The sequence below is a fragment of the Schistocerca gregaria genome, chromosome 3 (genome assembly GCF_023897955.1).
Source record: "Schistocerca gregaria isolate iqSchGreg1 chromosome 3, iqSchGreg1.2, whole genome shotgun sequence".
NCBI classification, from domain to species: domain Eukaryota; kingdom Metazoa; phylum Arthropoda; class Insecta; order Orthoptera; family Acrididae; genus Schistocerca; species Schistocerca gregaria.
Window position 1 is genome coordinate 479,957,572 of NC_064922.1, and position 22,534 is coordinate 479,980,105.

The window sequence follows — 22,534 nt, forward strand, 5'->3', positions numbered from 1 at the left end:
TTACAAACAGCCTAAATTGGAAGATAACATAGATAATGTTGTGGTTGGAGCAAACCAAAGACTGCAATTCATTAGCATAACACTTAGAACGTGCAGCAGGTCTACTGAAGAGACTGCTTACACCACGCTTGTTCGCCCTTTCCTGAGTACTGCTGTGCGGTGTGGGATCCGCGTCAGGTGGGACTGACGGATGACATCTACAAAGTTCAAAGATGGACTCGTTCCATATTATCGCGAAATAGGGGAGACACTGCCACAGCCATGATACGTGGATTGGAGTGGCGTTTCGAAACATTCTGTTGGAACCCACCTACGTAGGGAGAAATGATCATAACGATAAAATAAGAGAAATCAGGGCTCACACAAAAAAAATTAAGTGCTCGTTTTCCCGCGAGCCGTTCGAGACTGGAACGGTAAAGGGACAGCTTGAAGGTGGTTCATTGAACCCTCTGCCAGGCACTATATTTTGAATAACAAAGTAATCACGCAGATGTAGATGAAATGGTAGTCGGCTGCGACATAGCGTCTATTAGTAGTAGATTTACAATCGATAAGGGTGTTGTGATGTAATAACACATGACAACACATAAATGTAGTGTAATGTAAGATGAACGTTAACTATGCTCGCCTGCATTTTAAATTATGTTGTTTACATATCCCATTAACGAAATCGAGCCGGCCGGAGTGGACGAGCGGTTCTAGGCGCAATAGTCTGGAGCCGCGCGACCGCTACGGTCACAGGTTCGAATTCTGCCTCGGGCATGGATGTGTGTGAGGTCCTTGGGTTAGTTAGGTTTAAGTAATTCTAAGTTTTAGGGGACTGATGACCACAACAGTTAAGTCCCATAGTGTTCAGAACCATTTTTGAACGGAATCGAAAGTCAACAAAAAGCTGCGTTGAAAATTCTCACGTGGCGGTCATGTTGTGATGACATGACACACTCGTTCAATCCACAATCCCAATCGCATTAAATTCCTGATTTTTAATAGTTGCTATTCGTCTACCTTTGTTGCTATATTTTTTTATTTCTTTAGTTACTATACTTTTCATTGCATTATGAAATAAAATCCAAGAAACAATTAATAATTAGCTGCCAAGGAGGAACCCCGAAACCAACGAAGAACAGAATCAAAATCAGTAAAATAAAATGGTAACTGGTACCAATTACCTGTCACCACTGACAAAACAACAGAAAACTGTCCTGTGTAGCGCTGAAGCACTACTTTTTAAATGGTAAGCATTGTAGTGATGTCCTCAACCGGTAGCTGAGTCCGGTCCGGCACAGTTTTCGGTCAGAGGACTAGCTACCCTCTGTAATAAATGAGAGAAGGGATCAACAAAGGACATTAACGGGTATCATCGGGTATCCGCCCAAACAAATTCAACGAACAATATACAACAAAATGAGACCTAAAAGAAAAAGTAAATAAAGTGGTCAGTGCGAAATAATGTCAATCCTAAGGGCCCGTGTTCGATTCCCGTCTGGGTCGGAGATTTTCTCCGCTCATGGACTGGGTGTTGTGTTGTCCTAATCATCATCATTTCATCCCCATGGACGGTCAAGTCGCCGAAGTGGCGTCAAATTGAAAGACTTGCACCAGGAGAATGACCTACCCGACGGGAGGCCCTACTCAGACGACTTTTACGTTTTTATTATAATGCTGCCACTATTTTTATAATTAACACTTTTTATTAATTAATAGCTATGACTAATATATGAGATAAAATGTAGGAATAGAATTTTGTTAATATACCTTGCGTCTTGCAAGATATAAAATACAAGCTTTTCAGACTGCTGTAGATGCTTTTCTGCAGATGTACGACCATGAAGTGCTACTGTACAGCGTATTTACGTAAAGATGGTATGTCACTATACCTGCGACATCCGAAACGGACGCTCGAGGACCACACTTGACGAAATAACTGTAGAAGGTCACCATGACCAGACCACCGTTCACCGCCTAGAAACAAAAGAAAACGTGGTCACCAATCTGTTTCTGTTTTACATTTCAAAGCCCGTGCAGGTGAAGGACTTTGCTGTTTAATGTAATTTTCCAGACTTTAGCACAGGAAGCCTAAAATAAACATCAGATCCAGGCATCAGATTTTCTACAGCAGGTAACGACAGAGAGTGAATCTGAAATATGGAGTAGCGCTACTAAACAAGAGAAGTAAGACTGTAATGTAGTTCACCTTTTTATCCGTTTTCCATCGTTCCTTAGTTGCTTCTTAATTCATGGAGATGTATTCCGTCCCTGCAACTAAATGAAAATCAGATTGTTTCCGGCCATGCAGGTTTCGTTTCTTTTATTTCTGAATCATCTTCAGTGGCCTGTAACAAATGTTTCTTTTATGTTTATAATAAATTCGTTATGTAGTAGTTACAAATATGTTACTCTATCACATTTCTCCTGATAGTCTCTTACTTACCAGGTTAGAAACAATTTTTGCAGCACAATTTCCATAAGATTAAATTATCATTTGGTGTTATTTACGATTTCTAACCTTAAACCACGTTTGTCGTCGTGGAGATCTATTTACGAGGTCTGTGTACTCGAGGTAGCTCATTTTCGACGTTTATTTGGCCACATTTACTTCACGATTTCACTTCCTGTTTTCACTGTGTACTGAATGTGTGTGTTTACGGTGTGTACTGATGCCAGCTGCCGTTGTATGTTTATCTTTCGTCTTTTGTTTGTGTGGGGTATCTGGTGCGTGGTGTGTGCATGTGAGGTCTGAAATTTGTTCATTTCATTGCACATGTTGGTGTGTGTGCGTGTGAGAGAGAGAGAGAGAGAGAGAGAGAGAGAGAGAGAGAGAGAGAGAGGGAAAGGGGGGTTTAATTTATTATTTAAACCTCTCTCTCTCTCTCTCTCTCTCTCTCTCTCTCCCTCTCTCTCTCCCTCTCTCTCTCTCTTAAACGCACACGCAGACAAACACAATAAATCAACAAATATAAGACCATTCATACACACCACAACACAAATGAAAGACGAAAGATTAACACACAACGGCACTTGGCAACAGAGAGAGTGACACACACCTTCAATACATAGTGAAAAGTGTAAGTAAAATGTTGATGGAAGTAAAATGTTAAGGTCAAAAAGCACAGAAAATCGGTCATCTGAATTATGCACACTGAGCACACACATGTATTAACAACATCATAAATCGCAAGTAACAGCTTTTCGGAAATTGTGTGCGTAAGTTGTTTCAAATCTGAAAACCAAGAGAATAACAAGAGGAAGCGTCATATGGTAACACATTTGTAACTGCCATATCACGAGTTTATTATAGACATAATAGAACCATGTATTGCAGGCCTCTGAAGATGCTTCACAAATAAATGAAGTGAAATGCGTATGGCAAAAAACTAACTGCCTTTTATTTAATTGCAAAGATGCAATACAACTCATGAATAATTTTACTGCTGAGGTCTTCAGTTGGAAGACTGGTTTTTTAAAGCGCGCCACGCTAATCCAACCTGAGCAAGCCTCTTCATCTCTGCCTTGCTACTGATCCCTGCATCCAACTGACTTACTTACTGTACGCAAGCTTTTACTCCATAAATTTTGCGCCACACACATTGCAACGTTACCTAACTGACAACTGTTTGATGCTTTCGGGTGTGTACTATCAACCGATGCCATCTTTCAGTCATTACAGAGATCATATGAACTTAATTTGCTTTCAGGATACCGTCGTTCAAGCTGCTAACGCTAATGATTTCACAGTACTGAAGATGTTTCTGCCTGAGGTTAACGACTTCTACAATTAACGTGGTTGACGTGACAGCACCTTTCTGTTGTTTTGTATCAAATAACTTTCGTGACACTATATTCCTGTAGGAGAGACGTCTGGTAATGGACCGCTCATTCGTTCTGCGCTAAAAGCATCTTTGGGCAATAGTATTGGAAGGACGTTTGGTTCATACATAGCACCCACGTTGACTAATATCAGTTTTGATACCAGAGCAGCTACGTGTCCTTCAAGTAACTGTTTATCTGCCTTCACGAAGCATTTCTCCAGACAACAAAAAATCCTTTATATTTGAGATGATCGAATTATAACGATGTCTCAAATGTAGATGATGATCCAATAGTTCTGTGGCAAAGCAGACAGAGTTTAGCTCTTAAATATCTCCAGTGAAAAGAGTCGGATAGGCACCAATCAGCTGACAGGACGAACTACCAGACTCACTCGACCAAAGAATCGGTTAGTTGATAATATTCAATGGAAAACGAAACGTGTAGGTGAAGAACCCACTCATTCTTTCCCGGTTCAGCTAGTATAGAATGTAACTACTTAAATGTCATGTCATAAGATTGATTTACTGATGGAGTGGACAGTTGGAGTGCTGTCTCTCCACATATTTGACTGAAACGCGCTGAAGAATTTAACGTGTACTGTTCAACGGACTTGTTCACATTGTTATCTGCAATCCAGTAACGAATATTTTATCTCTTGCGATATGATGGAGATTAAAATTAGCCTCGGCAATAAACTTCCCAACAGATGAACGAAGAAAGTATTGAATTATTTAATCCGTGCTTCGCAGCAATATGCTCTCATTTGAGTGCCGTTGCGCTACATTTACAAACATCGACAAGCTGAGACTTTATATTACCTACCTCAATTAAATATAACGCCGTCTGCACTGAAATTTTGCTGTGTACTTTTATCATCGTTTCCGCTGGTTTGAGGTACTCGTGCTCTGATGAGTCCTCAAATATTTGAAGATGATAGCAGTGTCAGCATTTCAGAATCAATTAGATTCTCCTTGTTTATCCTATAACGCTTTTTGTTTCCGGTGGCTGATGTTTATTATGAGATTCGGCAATCATTCCCGTGAGCAAATACCGGGACTGGCACCACAAATTACAATTTTACTTCGGCCCAGCAAGGGAAACCGGTTATACAAATTATCGAGCAGTCAATTTCTGGAAGCTAAAATATCTTGGAAATTTTACATCTTATGTTAATGTTTCTAACTGAACTGATACTGCTGGCCCGCTGACTAGCCTGTAGGACACACTGAGGGGATGGAAAATGTTACATCAGTTCGATAGTTATCAAATTCTCTTGAGACGTTCATCGCATAACGACGAGTATTAAAAACTAAACTTTCATTCCATTCGAAACGGATGCTCATTGTGAACAACACTACGAATTGTGACCGCCACAAATACGAATATGCTCTTGTAGTAGAAAACCTTCTAGACAGGCCAGCCACAAATGTGACTTATCACTGCACATTGACTGGAGTTGTGGCTCTACCGACCATTTGGACTTGCATCCTTACGTCCAACTGATTACGAATAATTGAAATACAGCTATTTAGCATTTTATTAGTTTGGTCTGACGACAAACGTTGGGTTCCATCCTCCGGGCTACTTATATCTTATGACATTGTTACGTCTCACCTGAGGATGAGGTTTCTCCTTCCTATGAAACCTGTTACAACATTATATATATTATAATATTAAATAATAATAATCATAATAATAATAATAAATAAATAATTCCGAAACGGCCTTTTAATCCCCAAGACTCTTGTAGTAATTGTGACACGGAAGCAGTCAGCTTATGGAAGTTATCTTGTGGAATTTATTGCCGTGCCTGAAGCACCTGCGGCTACAATTCAAAGACTGCTGACTGGAAGCTGGTATGAATACATACATGTCTTCCCGTCGCATCACTGAAGTCTGGGTGATATATCAGGCCTTGCAAGACTCCATACGTTCTTCAAGGCGTTTGTAGTGTGAACAACATTGTGGGGTCTTGCACTATCCAGCTGGAGTACACCATTCGGTACCCTATTCATGAAGGCTCTGGCAAGAGGTTTTATCATTCTTGCCACATACGAGAATGGGATTCCATACAACACTTATCATATGAACACTATTGTCACACCCATAGGTCATCCAGCAGTCGGAGGGGTATTCAAGACTCACTGTTTCGTATGCCCTTTCACCAGGCCATCTACGGACTCGTTGGAGTCGATGAGACTAGTAGCTGAATACCACAGGACGCCACTGAATGTCCCAGCTGACTCTGGCCCTACATTACGCAAGTCGCTGTTGTCTGTGGCGCCAACGATAAAAGATGCATGAAAACTCGAGATGGCCGCTCCCAGTTATCTCTTTCTGACTCTCCCTGTTACCTCAGTTCATATTTCCGCTGTTTTCACCTATTTGTGACAGCCAGACGAACAATTCTACGATCACCTAGTAGAGTCACACTTCTGGAAGGATCTGTGCCTTCTAGCCACACTCTTGTCCTGAGTCCATAATGACATCAGTCATTCTGCATTCACTGCATTACAGGTTTGTCGATACGATTCCTCCCTGTCGTTCATGTCCGACAACATGCACTCGCATATCCTCTGGGCATGCTATGTTGCGATATTCATCTCAAAATTTCCTGTACCGTTAGACACGCCCAACAGCCAGTATTTCTCTAGTGTAAATAAATTGGAGTATGGGTGAAATTTTAATCACCATATCCCACATACATTGAAATACTGAAGTGTCCGTTTCACAGTTTCCAGATTAGGTATTTGTAACGTCACTAATGTACAGAGGCTTAACGCCTGCAGTATGAGCATCGAACTTCACATCAATGCTTCGAAGATGCCTAACACACAGGAGACGATTTTCCTGAAGACAGACGGCCATGTTCCGACTTTCCACAAGGAGGCGACGCAAGCCCTGCTATAGGCCGCAGACCACGTGGATCTATTCTCTTCCGAAAGGTACATAATCGACAATAGGCCCCGCTGTTTCCTTGTGCCGTGTGAAATTTAGGCAGTGCTCCAGCCAGACCAGACCAGTAAATTTCGACTGAGTTTTCCTGGGCCAAGCACCGATTCCACAGGGATTCTGTCAGTCAGGATTCACACTCGACAGCCGCCTCCACGGTGTTGCTGCCATTAACGTCTGACTTCGTGATCCTAAGCAGCCATCTGTCGCCTTACACTACTCATGGCCTCCTCGCCGAAGAAAATGGGGGCTCCGTCGTTGTGGCAGACTTGAGGACTAGTAAATTTATTCCTCTTTAAATTTAATACAAATACACGCTGGACTTACTTTTGCACGTTACAGAACTTTGTTCACTGTGTTTTCACTTTAACACTGAGCGTCCTGCAGGACTCAGTGACAATCTAAGCGACCGTTAGCTACCAGAAGTGTAATTGTTCGACTTCAGAAAGTGACTTATTTAATGTTTTGTTTCAGTACACGTCGGGACATGCGTACTCTTAACCGTTGATAAAAAACGTTGCAAATTTTCTATAAAAGGTTTGTGTACATGTGTGAATACTAAATATTTTTTCCCATAACGTTCGCTTCGTGTAACTTGTATTTTAGAGATCGTAGCCGGCTGGAGTGGCCGAACGGCTCTAGGCGCTACAATCTGGAATCACGCGACCGCTACGGTCGCAGATTCGAATACTGCCTCGGGTTAGGTTTAAGTAGTTCTAAGTTCTAGGGGACTGATGACCTCAGACGTTAATTCTAATAGTGCTCAGAGCCATTTGAACCATTGTTAGACATCGTATTGAACTGCTGAGCAATACTGACTTGACTGGTCCTGTGATGTGCATGTGAACATGTCGAGAAACAAAACTTTCAACTCAACGAAATGCAGAAATGTAAATAATGAAACTGAAACGAAGTAAGTGCCAGACGAAACTAATTACTTGGCAGAAGAAACTAATTAAGTGTTCAATGAGAACTGTACCACTGGAACTCAATGCCGAAGTACATTATGAACGGTGCTTGATATGAAGTGCAATGTTTGGTTTGGAATAACCACAAAAATAAATTACTCCTCTACTCAGAAAAGATAATTGCTTACTGAAAACTAATTCATTTCCTCATAAGACTGCGAAATGAAATCTCGTCTGAAAGAAAGTGACTTATCTCTTGCTCAGCATGCCATGTTGTGACTGATACTGACGTTCTCGAAAGGAAATACAAATCATTTAGTATCTCGTCTATTCTTCAGAACTTTACTAAGATTGGTGCTAATGGTCTTGCTGCAGTGATGACATCGGCACCATCAGATCACCGAAGTTATGCATTATCGGGCTTGGTAAGCACTTGGATGGGACGGCCGAGCGCTGTTAGTAAGTGTGGTGCACTCAGCCCTTGTGAGGCAAATTGTGGAGCTATTTCATTGAGAAGCAGCGGCTCCGGTCACGAAAACTGACAGCGACCAAGACAGCCATATGCTGACCACACACCTCTCCATATCCGCATGCACTGACGCCTCAAGGCTGATGACACAGCGATCGGTCAGTACCACTGAGTCCTCAGAGACCTGTTCGACGGAGGTTTATTTTTTCTTTTTTTTTAAAATTAATAGTGGGTTCTCCTTTGAAGGAAATCGTTCTTGCAATAGACTCTGATTCTTGACAAGACGGACTGCAACAAGACAACTGCGAAGTTCTCATGTTACAAAAATTTACAGACATCTCAGCTAACTGCGTAATTTGCGACATAATGTAAACAAAGACATCATATTAACACAAGTCATGAATATTATTAGTTATCTGAGGGACAAAAATTTCCTTCAGTTTATACTTCTGACAAACAAACGTCTTTTCTTGTGCATGTATTTGTTACTTTTAAAAATTCCTCCAAAATCCTTCTCCATTAATAAAAAGAATGTAATAGGTTTTCGACAAGTTTTCATCTCCATAATGGAATATTCCAGATAATTTCTTCCCGAATCACAAAAACAGATCTCCTGTGAAAAACTCAAGTGCTTCTTACTAAGCCTCAAATAAGAATGCCCGAGCGCTGCACAACAGACTATCAAGTAAACCACAAGTAACACTAAACCTACAGTCAAATATCTCGCTTCTCGTCCAGTGCATTCATTCGTTTTCGTTTTTGTACAGTGAAGGTGAATTATTTACAACAGCAGAAAACATACGAAAACCCTACAACTTGTTCAAATATTAATAGTTGGTTATTTGTTGTGCTGCCACGTAGATGGCTCCTAAGCGGCCTACGAGTGGCTGGGTAGCTGCATCCATAGCTCAGCTTTAGAAACAAGCACATTAATACAATTATTGAGACTAGAACTTGAACGCATTGGTGAATTAAAGAGTTCAGAAAGTCGCTAGCTTGTGTTACAAGCATTACCAGCTGCCTGAGGACGTCGTCTGGCACGTTCCTGGAGCTGTTGCAGATGGAATAGGCGCTGGAGTGGGAGAAGATGACGGGCGCTTTACTGGTCTCCAGCGCGTCCTTCATGGTCCTCACGCTGGCGTGCGACAGGTCCACCATCATGCCCAGGCGGTTCATCTCGCGGACCACAACCTGCCAAAGGAAACCATTAAAATACCACGAACAGTAACGTCATTGACGGTTATATTCTCCCTTGTCTTCAGTTTTATCGCTACCTAGATTCTAGACGTTTATTCATCATAAAGTATGGTACAAATGCTGCAACTACGGCTCTAGCTAAATTATTCATAACACGACCTCTGCAAAACATAAGAGAGCAGCAGTGGTGATTCATCAAATATGTACCATTGGTACAACGAGCAAAATTTGTTTTCGAAGAGCTGAGTTAAGAAGGGAATAGGTAAATAGTCTGTAATTTATTTAATTAACAGTGGCAACTATACTACTGGCCATTAAAATTGCTACAGCAAGAAGAAATGCAGATGATAAACGAGTATTAGTTGAACAAATATATTATACTAGAACTGACATGGGATTACATTTTCACGCAGTTTGGGTGCATAGATCCTGAGAAATCAATACCCAGAACAACCACCTGTGGCAGTATTAATGTCCTTGATATGCCTGGGCATTCAGTCAACCAGAGCTTGGCTGGCGCGTACATGTACAGCTGCCCATGCAGTTTCAACACAATAACACAGTTCATCAAGAGTAGTGACTGGCGAATTCCGACGAGCCAGTTGCTCGGCCACCATTGACCACACGTTTTCAGTTGGTGAGAGATCTGGAGAATGTGCAGGCCAGGGCAGCAGTCGAACATTTTCTGTATCCAGAGGAGTCCGTACAGGACAAGCAATAAGCGGTCGTGCAATATCCTGCTGAAATGTAGGATTTCGCAGGGATAGAATGAAGGGTAGATCCAGTGGTCGTAAGACATCTGAAATGTAACGTCCACTGTTCAAAGTGCCGTCAATGCGAACAAGAGGTGACCGAGACGTGTAAACAATGGCACCCCATGCCATCACGCCAGGTGATACGCCAGTATGACGATGACGAATACACGCTTCCAATGTGCGTTGACGGCGATGTCGCCAAACACGGATGCGACCATAATGATGCTGTAAACAGAACCTGGATTCATCCGAAAAAATGACGTTTTGCCATTCGTGGACCCAGGTTCGTCGTTGAGTACACGTTCGCGCTCCTGTCTGTGATGCAGCGTCAAGGGTAACCGCACCCATGGTCTCCGAGCTGATAGTCCATTCTGCTGCAAACGTCGTCGAACTGTTCGTGCAGATAGTTGTTGTCTTGGAAACGTCCTCATCTGTTGACTCAGGGATCGAGACATGGCTGCACGATCCGTTACAGCCATGCGGATAAGATGCCTGTCATCTCGACTGCTAGTGATACGAGGCCGTTGGGATCCAGCACGGCGTTCCGTATTACCCTGCTGAACCTACCGATTCCATATTCTGCTAACAGACATTGGACCTCGAACCAACGCGAGCAGACATGTCGCGGTAAGATAAACCGCAATCGCGCAGGCTACAATCCGACCTATATCGAAGTCGGAAACGTGATGGTACGCATTTCTCCTCCTTACACGAGGCATCACAACAACGTTTCACCAGGCAAAGCCGGTCAACTGCTGTTTGTGTATGAGAAATCGGTTGGAAACTTTCCTCATGTCAGTACGTTGTAGGTGTCGCCACCAGCGCCCACCTTGCGTGAATGCTCTGGAAACCTAATCTTTTGCATATCACAGCATCTTCTTCCTGTTAAATTTCGCGTCTGTAGCACGTCATCTTCGTGCTGTAGCAATTTTAATGGCCAGTAGTGTACATTTGTACTTGACATGTGCATGTCGGAGAATTCCTTCTATCTCCACAATATACTGACACGTTGTGTACATTAAGAACCGCCCCTACTATAGTGGAGCTGCCAAATATTTTAAGTAAAAGTATTAAATCTAAGTGTAAGTCAATGGAAGTAGTACGAGAGCAGTCGCGGAGTATTACGGTAACTGTGCTATGTCGACATACAGGGCACAATAACAGATGCGCTAGTGAACTGTGAAGCGAGGATAGCTGAGCGCAGCATTAAACGGCCCGCGCAGCAAAGAACGATGTAGTAAGCGGGTCGTTGCCACCACTCTCGAGCGAGTCTATTTGTTGTAGGCGACATGAATAGACACCAGGTTTTGAGGAACAAACAGACAGTAACGGAGTATAAATGAGGCTGAATTTGAGGACAAGATGTCTTCAGAATGGGGGACGTGGTCATCGCTGAGTACGCGCACCCCGACGCTGGAGCGCCGCCGGAGCACGAGGCGACTGCGCAGCACCAGCACCAGCGTCCGGTTCGTGACCAGGCTGCGTCTGCCGCCGCACTGGGTCCTTCAGGGGACTTGGCGCCACAGTCCCGCCAGCCTACTGTCCATGCCTGCTGCCTCCAGCGCTGAGGCCCTAAGAGGGCATCACAACGCCAACCGCCGTCCACCGGCTGTCCGATGGGCGCGGGCTGAGACCGCGCGCAGCCGCCTCCACCACGGGGGAACAAAGAGCAGTGGGGCCTGATAAGTCGCTCTGCCGGTAAGCGCCGCTATCGCAACTCGCCGTGGCCTGCCTTCATCACCTAGCCAGACTTCTGACGCAGCATCGCTGGGCACCATCCTAGCAGCCGACGCCTCCTGAACCGTCCATAGCTCACGAGGAATTTAAGATACAATAAAGTTATGCCGTTAAATCGTGCACAGCGTTTTCACTGTTCCCCTCCACTTACAGCATCACCACACATTAACCGCCCCCTATAGAGGCGCCCCTACAGAATAATCAATATGTATTGTTGTCAGGATGATGTCGGCCAGTGTCATCATTTCTCCATTGCAAAATAATTCAGCATTAGCCCTCCATTTGGATCTCTGGTGCCGGCCAGTGTGACCGAGCGGTTCTAGGCGCTTCAGTCTGGAATCGCGCGACCGCTACGGTTCCAAGTGCGAATCCTGCCTCGGCTGTGGATGTGTGTGATGTCCATAGGTTAGTTAGGTTTAAGTAGTTATAAGTTCTAGGGGACTGATGACCTCAGATGTTAAGTCCCAAGTGGAGGATGTGGCACTTAGCAGCACCTTGTTCGAGCCACAGCCAGTAGTGTCGTCATTGGGGTGTGTGGGACTATATTGTTTTTGTGTGGTAGTAATCATGGGGCAAAGTTTAGAGGGCATGATTTTCCAAAAGTTACGTTTACCAAATCAGAGTGACTATTCATCTGATGCAGTTTAGGAGTAATGATAAAGATTTTCTTTACTTGTAACTGTTTTGGGTGCACGGCTATGCAATGTAGAGAGTCTAGGTGGCTCATGATTAGAGACAAGAAGTAACTTGGTAGATCACTTCAGGACTAATAGTTGTGTGTGTACTGTTTTGTTGTAGTGTAATTTCTGTCGTGAATAATGGACGCATAGGCAAACTCTGTGACACATGGTGTCACCAGTAAAGAAGCGGTGCAGTCATCGGTGGACTAGGTGGCGCAATTGCGAGCGAGTAATGTGGTTATGTTTAATGAACTGCCGGCCAGGATGACCGAGGGGTTCTAGGCGCTTCAGTCCGGAACCGCGCGACTGCTACGGTCGGAGGTTCGAATCCTGCCTTGGGCATGACTGTGTGTGATGTCCTTAGGTTGGTTAGGTTTAAGTAGTTCTAAGTTCTAGCGAACTGATGGCCTCAGATGTTAAGTCCCATAGTGCTCAGAGCCATTTGAACCATTTTAATGAACTAGCAGGAAAGACTCGCGAGACAGAAGTGTTGAAGCCACAAACTCTGGGAGTGGATTAGACCGTGACGAATCTTGTTTCTCCTTTCTCTTGTAGCTGGTCTGAGGATGTGTTGGTATTTATAGAGGATCTTAAGTTGTCGCTGATCGTGACGTTACGTTAGTCAGGAGAAGCAAACTTATTCGTAATGTGCACATAAGCATTGCGAAACGCAGAAACTTTTTACCAGTTAGATGGGAGTTGGAAGAATGTTACGGGAAGAGTAATACTGCACGGCTTTTCTGCGAATAATTTGGGTTAGTATACAAGAGAGCCACGTAGGTTAGCAGAGCGGTCTTGTCACGGTCCGCGAGATTCCACCGTCGGAGGTTCGATTCCTCCCTCGGGCACGGGTCTGTGTGTTGCCCTTAGCGTAAGTTTTTTTTTTTTTTTGGTCATCAGTCTACTGACTGGTTTGATGCGGCCCGCCACGAATTCCTTTCCTGTGCTAACCACTTCATCTCAGTGTAGCACTTGCAACCTACGTCCTCAATTATTTGCTTGTATTCCAATCTCTGTCTTCCTCTACAGTTTTTGCCCTCTACAGCTCACTCTAGTACCATGGAAGTCATTCCCTCATGTCTTGGCAGATGTCCTATCATCCTGTCCCTTTTTCTTATCAGTGTTTTCCACATATTCCTTTCCTCTCCGATTCTGCGTAGAACCTCCTCATTCCTTACCTTATCAGTCCACCTAATTTTCAACATTCATCTATAGCATCACATCTCAAATGCTTCGACTCTTCTGTTCCGGTTTTCCCACAGTCCATGTTTCACTACCATACAATGCTGTACTCCAGATGTACATCCTCAGAAATTTCTTCCTCAAACTAAGGCCGGTATTTGATATTAGTAGACTTCTCTTGGCCAGAAATGCATTTTTTGCCATAGCGAGTCTGCTTTTGATGTTCTCCTTGCTCCATCCGTCATTGGTTATTTTACTGCCTTGGGAGCAGAATTCCTTAACTTCATTGATTTCGTGACCATCAATCCTGATGTTAAGTTTCTCGCTGTTCTCATTTCTACTACTTCTCATTACCTTCGTCTTTCTCCGATTTACTCTCAAACCATACTGTGTACTCATTAGACTGTTCATTCCGTTCAGCAGATCATTTAATTCTTCTTCACTTTCACTCAGGATAGCAATGTCATCAGCGAATAGTATCATTGATATCCTTTCACCTTGTATTTCAGTTCCACTCCTGAACCTTTCTTTTATTTCCAACATTGCTTCCTCGATGTACAGATTGAAGAGTAGGGGTGAAAGGCTACAGCCTTGTCTTACACCCTTCTTAATACGAGCACTTCGTTCTTGATCGTCCACTCTTATTATTCGCTCTTGGTTGTTGTACATATTGCATATGACCCGTCTGTCCCTATAGCTTAACCCTACTTTTTTCAGTATCTCGAACAGCTGTTGAGCTGATTGTGCGATAATTCTCGCACTTATCAGCCCTTGCCGTCTTCGGAATTGTGTGGATGATGCTTTTCCGAAAGTCAGATGGTATGTCGCCAGACTCATATATTCTACACACCAACGTGAATAGTCGTTTTGTTGCCACTTCCCCTAATGATTTTAGAAATTCTGATGGAATGTTATCTATCCCTTCTGCCTTATTTGATCGCAAGTCCTCCAAAGCTCTTTTAAATTCCGATTCTAATACTGGATCCCCAATCTCTTCTAAAGCGACTCCTGTTTCTTCTTCTATCACATCAGACAAATCTTCGCCCTCATAGAGGCTTTCAATGTATTCTTTCCACCTATCTGCTCTCTCCTCTGCATTTAACAGTGGAATTCCCGTTGCACTCTTGATGTTACCACCGTTGCTTTTAATGTCACCAAGGGTTGTTTTGACTTTCCTGTATGCTGAGTCTGTCCTTCCGACAATCATATCTTTTTCGATGTCTTCACATTTTTCATGCAGCCATTTCGTCTTAGCTTCCCTGCACTTCCTATTTATTTCATTCCTCAGCGACTTGTATTTCTGTATTCCTGATTTTCCTGGAACATGTTTGTACTTCCTCCTGTAAGTAGGCTGTTTAAGTTTTTTTTATTGGTAACGGCGCCGCCACGTAGCGCTCTGTATGAAAATCACTGGCTGTGCCGTGTGCAGTCTGTGGCTGGTTAGCATTGTTGTAATACTCGCCATTGTAGTGTTGGGCAGCGGCAGCTGGATGCTAACAGCGCGTAGCGTTGCGCAGTTGGAGGTGAGCCTCCAGCAGTGGTGGACGTGGGTAGAGAGATGGCGGAGTTTTGAAATTTGTAAGAATTGGTGTCATGAACTGCTATATATATTATGACTAGTGAGCTGGCAGTAGTGGCGCTCGCTGTATTGCAGTAGCTTGAGTAACGAAGATTTTTGTGAGGTAATTGATTTGTGAAACGTATAGGTTAATGTTAGTCATGGCCATTCTTTCGTAGGGATTTTTGAAAGTCAGATTGCGTTGCGCTAAAAAAAACTATTGTGTGTCAGTTTAAGCACAGTCGTGTATAATTTTTCTAAGAGGACGTTTCACATAGACCAGTCTTGTATAATTTTTCTAAGGGGACGTTTCATATGTCGACCCTTAGCCAAGGGTACCTCACTGGAATCTTCTGATTTTTTCCTTGTAGTTTGTGTAATCAGTGTAGCTTTTGTTTATTGCTAGCAAATAATCATAGAGAGAATTTCCTTTGTAGTTGCAGTCTTTCATTGTTGTACAGTAAAATAGTTGTGGCATGCATGTAGTTTTGCACCAAGTATTTCGCAGCTGCGCTTGCAATTAACTAGATATTATTTTCAGTGCTATGTTAATGTGTTCTCTTATTTTTGCTCTTCAAATTGTGTTTTCCTGTGTTGTCGTGTGAAAAATTGTGACAATAATGGCGTGTGAAAAACTTAACACTAGGCTCCAAAGTAAACTGAGAAATGACAGTGAAGACGAAAGCAGTTTATTAGCGTCACCATGTAATGAATTCACTAACGTTGAAAGTAGTAATTTGGTAATAGCGCGTAGGGAAATGGAGCGGGCTGCAAATAATGGTGTAGGCAGTGAAACAATTAGTGGACAGGGAAGCATTATCAATCGATCGGTTGGCAACAACTCGCCTCAGGATTCCGAAATGACAGGACACAATCTTGCAAATACTGTAGATTCAGATTTTGCGTCCTCACCGTTTTCTCAAATAAATCAAGACACATTTTCTGCTTTTCAAAATCCGAATATTGCCGGTTCAAATGCACTGCCGAAAAGCACTGAGGAACATGTTTCAGACACCAGTGCACTGTTATTACAGTTAATGCAACAAATGGGACAAAGGCTACAAAAGTTAGACACAACGCTTGAACAAAATCAGAAACAAATGGGACAAAATCTTCAAAAGTTAGACACAATGGAACAAAATCTTCGGAAGTTAGACAGCACACTTGAACAAACACGTGACGATTTAACTACTGAGTTACATAACATTGAATCGAAATGCCAAAAAATCTGTAATGACGTAAAAACACAAATTTGTGAGCATTTTCAACCTATTTTTTCGCGGCATGAAAATGCATTACAGAATCATGAAGCAGCCATAAAAGAAGTGCAAACTATTGTTCGTGAAAATCATGACAACTTGCAAGCTAAAATGGACTCAGTTGCATCCATCGATTCGGTTACGCAACTTGCAAGAACTCAGGAAAACTTAAAGGACACAGTAGATTCGATTTCAACACAAATGGACACTCTGAAACTTGGTTCAGAAAAACACACTGAGGAAATGTGTTCACTATCGGAGAAAGTAGCCGAACTTTCGGATCAGTTCACTAATTTATCTACGAAGGTAGATGATAATCTGAATGACACAAAACCGGTAGTCTTTAATGACACAGAAGAGTGCGAACAAATTAGGAAATTCAAACAAAGTCTGAATCAAATTAGTACGCAACACCAAAGAGAAATCCGGGAAGTACAAGATCAGCTGACACAGGTAATACAACAATTACGTATTTCAGAGGACACTCGCGTCCAATACGGGAAGAGGAACTTAGAAATACGGAAAAGCCACGAAATAATAACACAGGGAATTTCGGAAATTGTGAAAGAAATTGGCAAGGTGCACCGAATTTTGAGATGGAACTGCCGACACGACGTAACAATGAACGATATGCTACCCGCCGACACGATGATTTTGACTATCAGCTGTTCATTACTGCACGTAAATTCAAAACATTTAAGAATTCTGGCAACGACATTCATCCACAAGCGTGGCTCCATCAATTCTCTCATTGTTTTCCTTCCAACTGGTCATTAGAGCACAGATTAGAATTTATGTGTGGCTACTTGGAGAATGAACCAGCTGTAAGAATGCGATCGGTCATTCACGATTGTCATAGTGAAGGAGAATTTTACCATGCCTTCCTCTCAGCATATTGGTCTCAAGCCACATAAGACCGAGTAAAACATGGCATCATAATGATGAAACATTTCGAACAATCTAAATTTTCCAGTCTTGTGAAATATTTTGAAGACATGTTACATAAGAATCAGTATCTTTCAAACCCATACAGCCCGTCAGAACTCATCCGCATTTGCTTAATCAAATTGCCTGAACATTTAAGGAATATTATTTTGGCAGAGCGTTGCAAAGACGACATTGAAGCTTTTCAGGGACTCTTACAAGAATTAGAAATTGACACAGACAGTCGCGGGATGCGAACACAGGAAAACAGTCACTACAGGTCACATCCGTCGCAATTCCGCGATGAACGAAATAATAACTGGACACGACAAGGCTATTCTTACAACACAAATCGTGACCAAAACAGACACCACCCGTATGACAACCGTTGGCAGGTTAGTGATAATTACAGAGAAAGATCGCATTTCCGTAGTAATGAATATGACAGAGACAATCATAGAAACAGACAATATGGCAACCACAACTATTATCATCACGGGAGACGGAATAACTTCAGACGCAACGGTCTAGCGCGCAGTTACGATTCAGGGAGAAATTCTCCACCATGTGACCGACAAGAAATTAATTACAGAAATTACCGACATGACGACAGACGATATGATCGTAACGACAGACCTGAATTGCAGCAGAACTGGCGGGATTCAAACAGAGCAGGGCCCTCTCGGCAAGGTGAATTTGTAGAAGTTAGGTCTCCTAATCCCAATAACGACGCGCGCCAACAAAGAAACAGACAATGACTCGCACCGCAGGCAGCCGCGTGCGCCGGCTGGCTCAGAGAAAAATAACATAAGCTAACCTTGATCAAAATTCCAGTGTTCTTTACTGCCATATACCACATTATGATTGACTTCAAGTTAATTTGCTGCATACTGAGGAAGAGTAAAGGTTTATACCACATTTCACATGTAAAACCGTTTATTGAAATGTAATCTGCTTTTTAACTTTGTCTTTGCCATAAAACATTTCACTTCACATTTCTAGTATGCTTTGTCACACTGAGAAACTGTTAACATGCAACAATGTTTTGAAGTTAACTATACAGTCTAGAACCTAGGGAACATTTTTAAACGGAAATTACGAATGCATTGTTATAGTGAACAGACGACACAGTGTTGTTATTTGTACATTCTTGCTTGTTAGTGGCACGATTATAACGCTTACATACTTAGAACATATACTGTTAATGAGATTGTAATGCAACATTTTGGTTTAGTTGAAAAGACATTCTTTATTTGAAGTACTTTCTGTGAGATTAAAGAAGACTTAGCATTTAGTTTCTTTGATAGCTACACGATTATATCACTACGCTACTAATGTGTGACACAATTTACATTGTGCTTTTGCGGTGTATCTGTTTTATATCTGCAGTTTTTCTGAATTATTATGGAAAGTAAAACATGTTTTAATGGTAACTTTTGTGGTATAGCTACAATTAGACAGCCTTTTCCATAGCACAGCAATACGTTACAGCACAGTACTTTCTTCATCACGGCAATAAGCGTCATAACTACGATATTTATACGCAAAGCAATTCACTTCGTTTATTACGAGGTAAGTACATTGACTTCAGCAGAACTTTGCTTACAGAGGATGATAACTACGACACTTCCACATAATTATCTTACAACAAGACGCACAGTTTATTGCTACACTACACGTATTTGAGTGATTAATTTTGTACTTAAAACATTTATTTTTAAAGGTATTTGAAGTACAATGATACAAAGGTTTTCCATGATACATTTCATTCCATTGCTGTAATCTGTAACACCTGAGGGTGTAATTACATTAATCCTCAGGGGTTTACACGCTTACTTTGTATACCATGTGTTTGGCAAGCACAAGGAGCCCTAGCGAATATGGTATTTGCTTATACAACTTTACACATTGGTACTATATTTATCTAACACATAAATTACACAGCTATCTGATCATTTAACTGAGAGAGAAACATTTTTTTTACTACATCAGTGACACATGTTTACGTAATTACACTGTTGGATAACTTCACACTTACGAAATTGTATTTTGACTGTACTTTGTGAAATGTTCATATTTTTTCGGAACCATTGTGATACTATGAGAGCTTTGAATGACATATTTGGTATGGGATCATGATTTTTAAAGTACGTTTGAGGTAGATGACACTTTTGACATGAGCAGAGAATTTTTTTTAGGTTTCGAAATTATTGGAGGAAGCTACGACGATTTTGAGAATTTGACTGAGGTGTTACGATGTTATTATTACGATGACTATGTGTATTATGCTGTTGCGGTATGTTTATGATCAATAAGCTGATGCTATATGAGGAATTTGATTATGCTACATATTTATTATGATGAAATGTTTAAGTGTCGACGAATAAGATAAGGAATAACGAGTAGTGGTCAGGGACTCTAATTTGTGACAAAGGTTGTTGGAAACCGAGATTCGTACTTTAAGAGATATTAAATATGTGTACATGCTTGAATGTATCACTATGCTGGCGAAATTTTTTTGGACACTGTTATATTAATAGAATTTTGTTTCTACAGATGTGTAACGCAAATTCTTGACCTGTGAAATTTTTATATGAGACTGCCACTGTGGTGGAAACTGCTGTCGTAAATATTTCAGTAAGAAGGGTAAGTGACCTTGACGTAATGCGTTTTGGGCGCCCGGCTGAGAGGTAGTCGTCTGACAACAGAAAGCGATTAGGTGAAAAAAAAGGGCATTATCCTCGCTATTGACATTCCTTTGTAGAAAGCATCGCAAAAACGACACACTCATTACTTTGAAAGATACTTTCTTACATCTGCACACCTGATAATAACAAGCGTCTTTCTACGAGAGTTGAGAGAATTTGTACTAACTTATGAAATGTCTCATGACTATTGAAAGATATTTTTATGCTTTGCCTTTCATAGTTGCTTGTTTCATTTGATATCTGTTTTCCAGCTGTGTTACCGCATTGGTTTTATAAAATAAAATTAAATGCATTGGCTAATGTGAAAACTTTCTGTCAACCGATATGTTAAATAATAATTTTATGATCCACATTCTTCAAAAAAAGGAGCACTTGGAAAGCAAAGAACAATAAGAAGGGACTAGTAACAGTAACTGCATATATAATTTTCTTTTCCAGTACTTGGTAATTTTTTTTAGAATTAGTTTTTGTAGTGCGCCACTTTAATTACATAGATATTAAGATGTGATTATAACTTTCCCTTATCTTCATTGTTGTCTTTAGTATACTACTTTTTCTGCTTGTGGGTTTTTTCATGTTTGGATATAAGTTATTACATTTACTGCTGCTTGCTTTGCAAATCTGCATTTTTTTGGGCCATTGCTGTTTGTGTTAATTTGTTTTGTGCTGCTGCTTTGTCTCGTCCCTTAGTTTAGCATCTGAGCTCAGTAGGTTTAAGTTAGCTTAAGAGGGGGTAGACTATATAAGAATCTAACTATGATGAATTGGAAGAAAAGCATTGAGAAGCTATAAGAAAATGGTTTGGCCAAAAAAAGTAGTGTACAGTGGAGAAAAACTATTTTTGAAAGAGGATGTGAACAGAATACAGAAAGCATGCTTGCATAGGATTTTTTTGGAGGAAACAAATGTTGAGATACGACGAAAGATCTACAGAATGAAGTTTTGGGTTGAACTGCAGTACCAAATGTTACACTGAAAACAAACCCTGTCCTTTCCTTTTGTGTATCACACTATATGTTTGTGTACCCTTGTGTATTTGTTTTCTTCCTGTCTCTGTGTACTGTTTCATAGAATTTTTTCTCTTCTAATACTAAGCTACATTCACTATGATGAGGAATAATGTTATCCTCAAATATAAATTGCATTAATAACATGTTATTTACTTCGTAAAGATGTTTACACATTATTTATTCTGTTTTGTTCTAATGCTCATGTGTGAAGTTGATGTTTCAAAAGTTATTCTCATCTGTTATGTATGTACTTATAATTTTTGTAACACTGATGTATTTGCTATTTCGATTCTTTTTTAAAGCCTGTACTACTGCAAATGTTATCTGTATTGTTATGTTCTTTAAAGATGTATTTTGTACCTTTGTTATTGTATTCTTATGTTATAAAATTGTAATTGACACCAGTTCATCAAATTAAGTAACTTGTAAATTACATTTCACTGCACACGTTTCTGTTGGTCATAGTATATGCACAATATGTGAGAAGTAGGGACTGATAGTGTTTGCAAGTGTGTTGATAATTCAGCAAGGGACTGGTTAACAGCATTGCTGGTTCTAAGGACAATTCCAAAAACTTTGTGAGTGGACAAGTGGTGGGTTATGGACTTGCTATATTATCCGCAAGACTCTTCAATGGTGATTGTGCGCCTGCACAGTCAAACAGATGGCTGCTGGCCATCTCTACAAGGACTACAGTCGGTCTACACCTTTGATGACTCACCAATACCATTATTTCTACAAGGACTGCAGTGGGTCTGCACCTCTGGTGACCCACCAATACCGTAATCTCTACCAGGACTACAATGGGTCTGCTCTGAGATGACCTACCAACCAATATTTTTCAAAACTTCTACTGACTCTGCTGTGGGTTTGCTCTGTTGTGGCCCATTACCTGTCTGCATGTCAAGAGTCAGCTCTGTCTTTCCGTTGGAGGGACAACACTACTTCTTCAAGACTGCATGGAAATCCACTACTTCCGTGTGCATTTTCTTTTACTACTCAGACTTTGAGAAAAACACTGCAATTTTACTTTGCTCTGTATGAAAATCACTGGATGTGCCGTGTGCAGTCTGTGGCTGGTTAGCATTGTTGTAATACTCGCCATTGTAGTGTTGGGCAACGGCAGCTGGATGCTAACAGCGCGCAGCGTTGCGCAGTTGGAGGTGAGCCGCCAGCAGTGGTGGACGTGGGGAGAGAGATGGCGGAGTTTTGAAATTTGTAAGTATTGGTGTCATGAACTGCTATATATATTATGACTAGTGAGCTGGCAGTAGTGGCGCTCGTTGTATTGCAGTAGCTTGAGTAACGAAGATTTTTGTGAGGTAAGTGATTTGTGAAACATATAGGTTAATGTTAGTCAGGGCCATTCTTTCGTAGGGATTTTT

At 41.5% G+C, this 22,534-nt stretch overlaps 1 protein-coding gene across 1 annotated transcript in view; it reads right to left on the reverse strand.

Annotated features, from left to right (window-relative positions):
• LOC126354117 (dipeptidase 1-like) overlaps nt 1–22,534 on the reverse strand; it is a 447,156-nt gene that overhangs the window by 36,855 nt on the left and 387,767 nt on the right. The window contains exons 7-8 of the mRNA XM_050003512.1: nt 9,154–9,330; nt 1,878–1,962 (exon numbers count right to left, since the gene is read on the reverse strand). Of these exons, the coding sequence (XP_049859469.1) occupies nt 1,878–1,962; nt 9,154–9,330 (262 nt within the window). The remainder of the gene's footprint in view (nt 1–1,877; nt 1,963–9,153; nt 9,331–22,534) is intronic.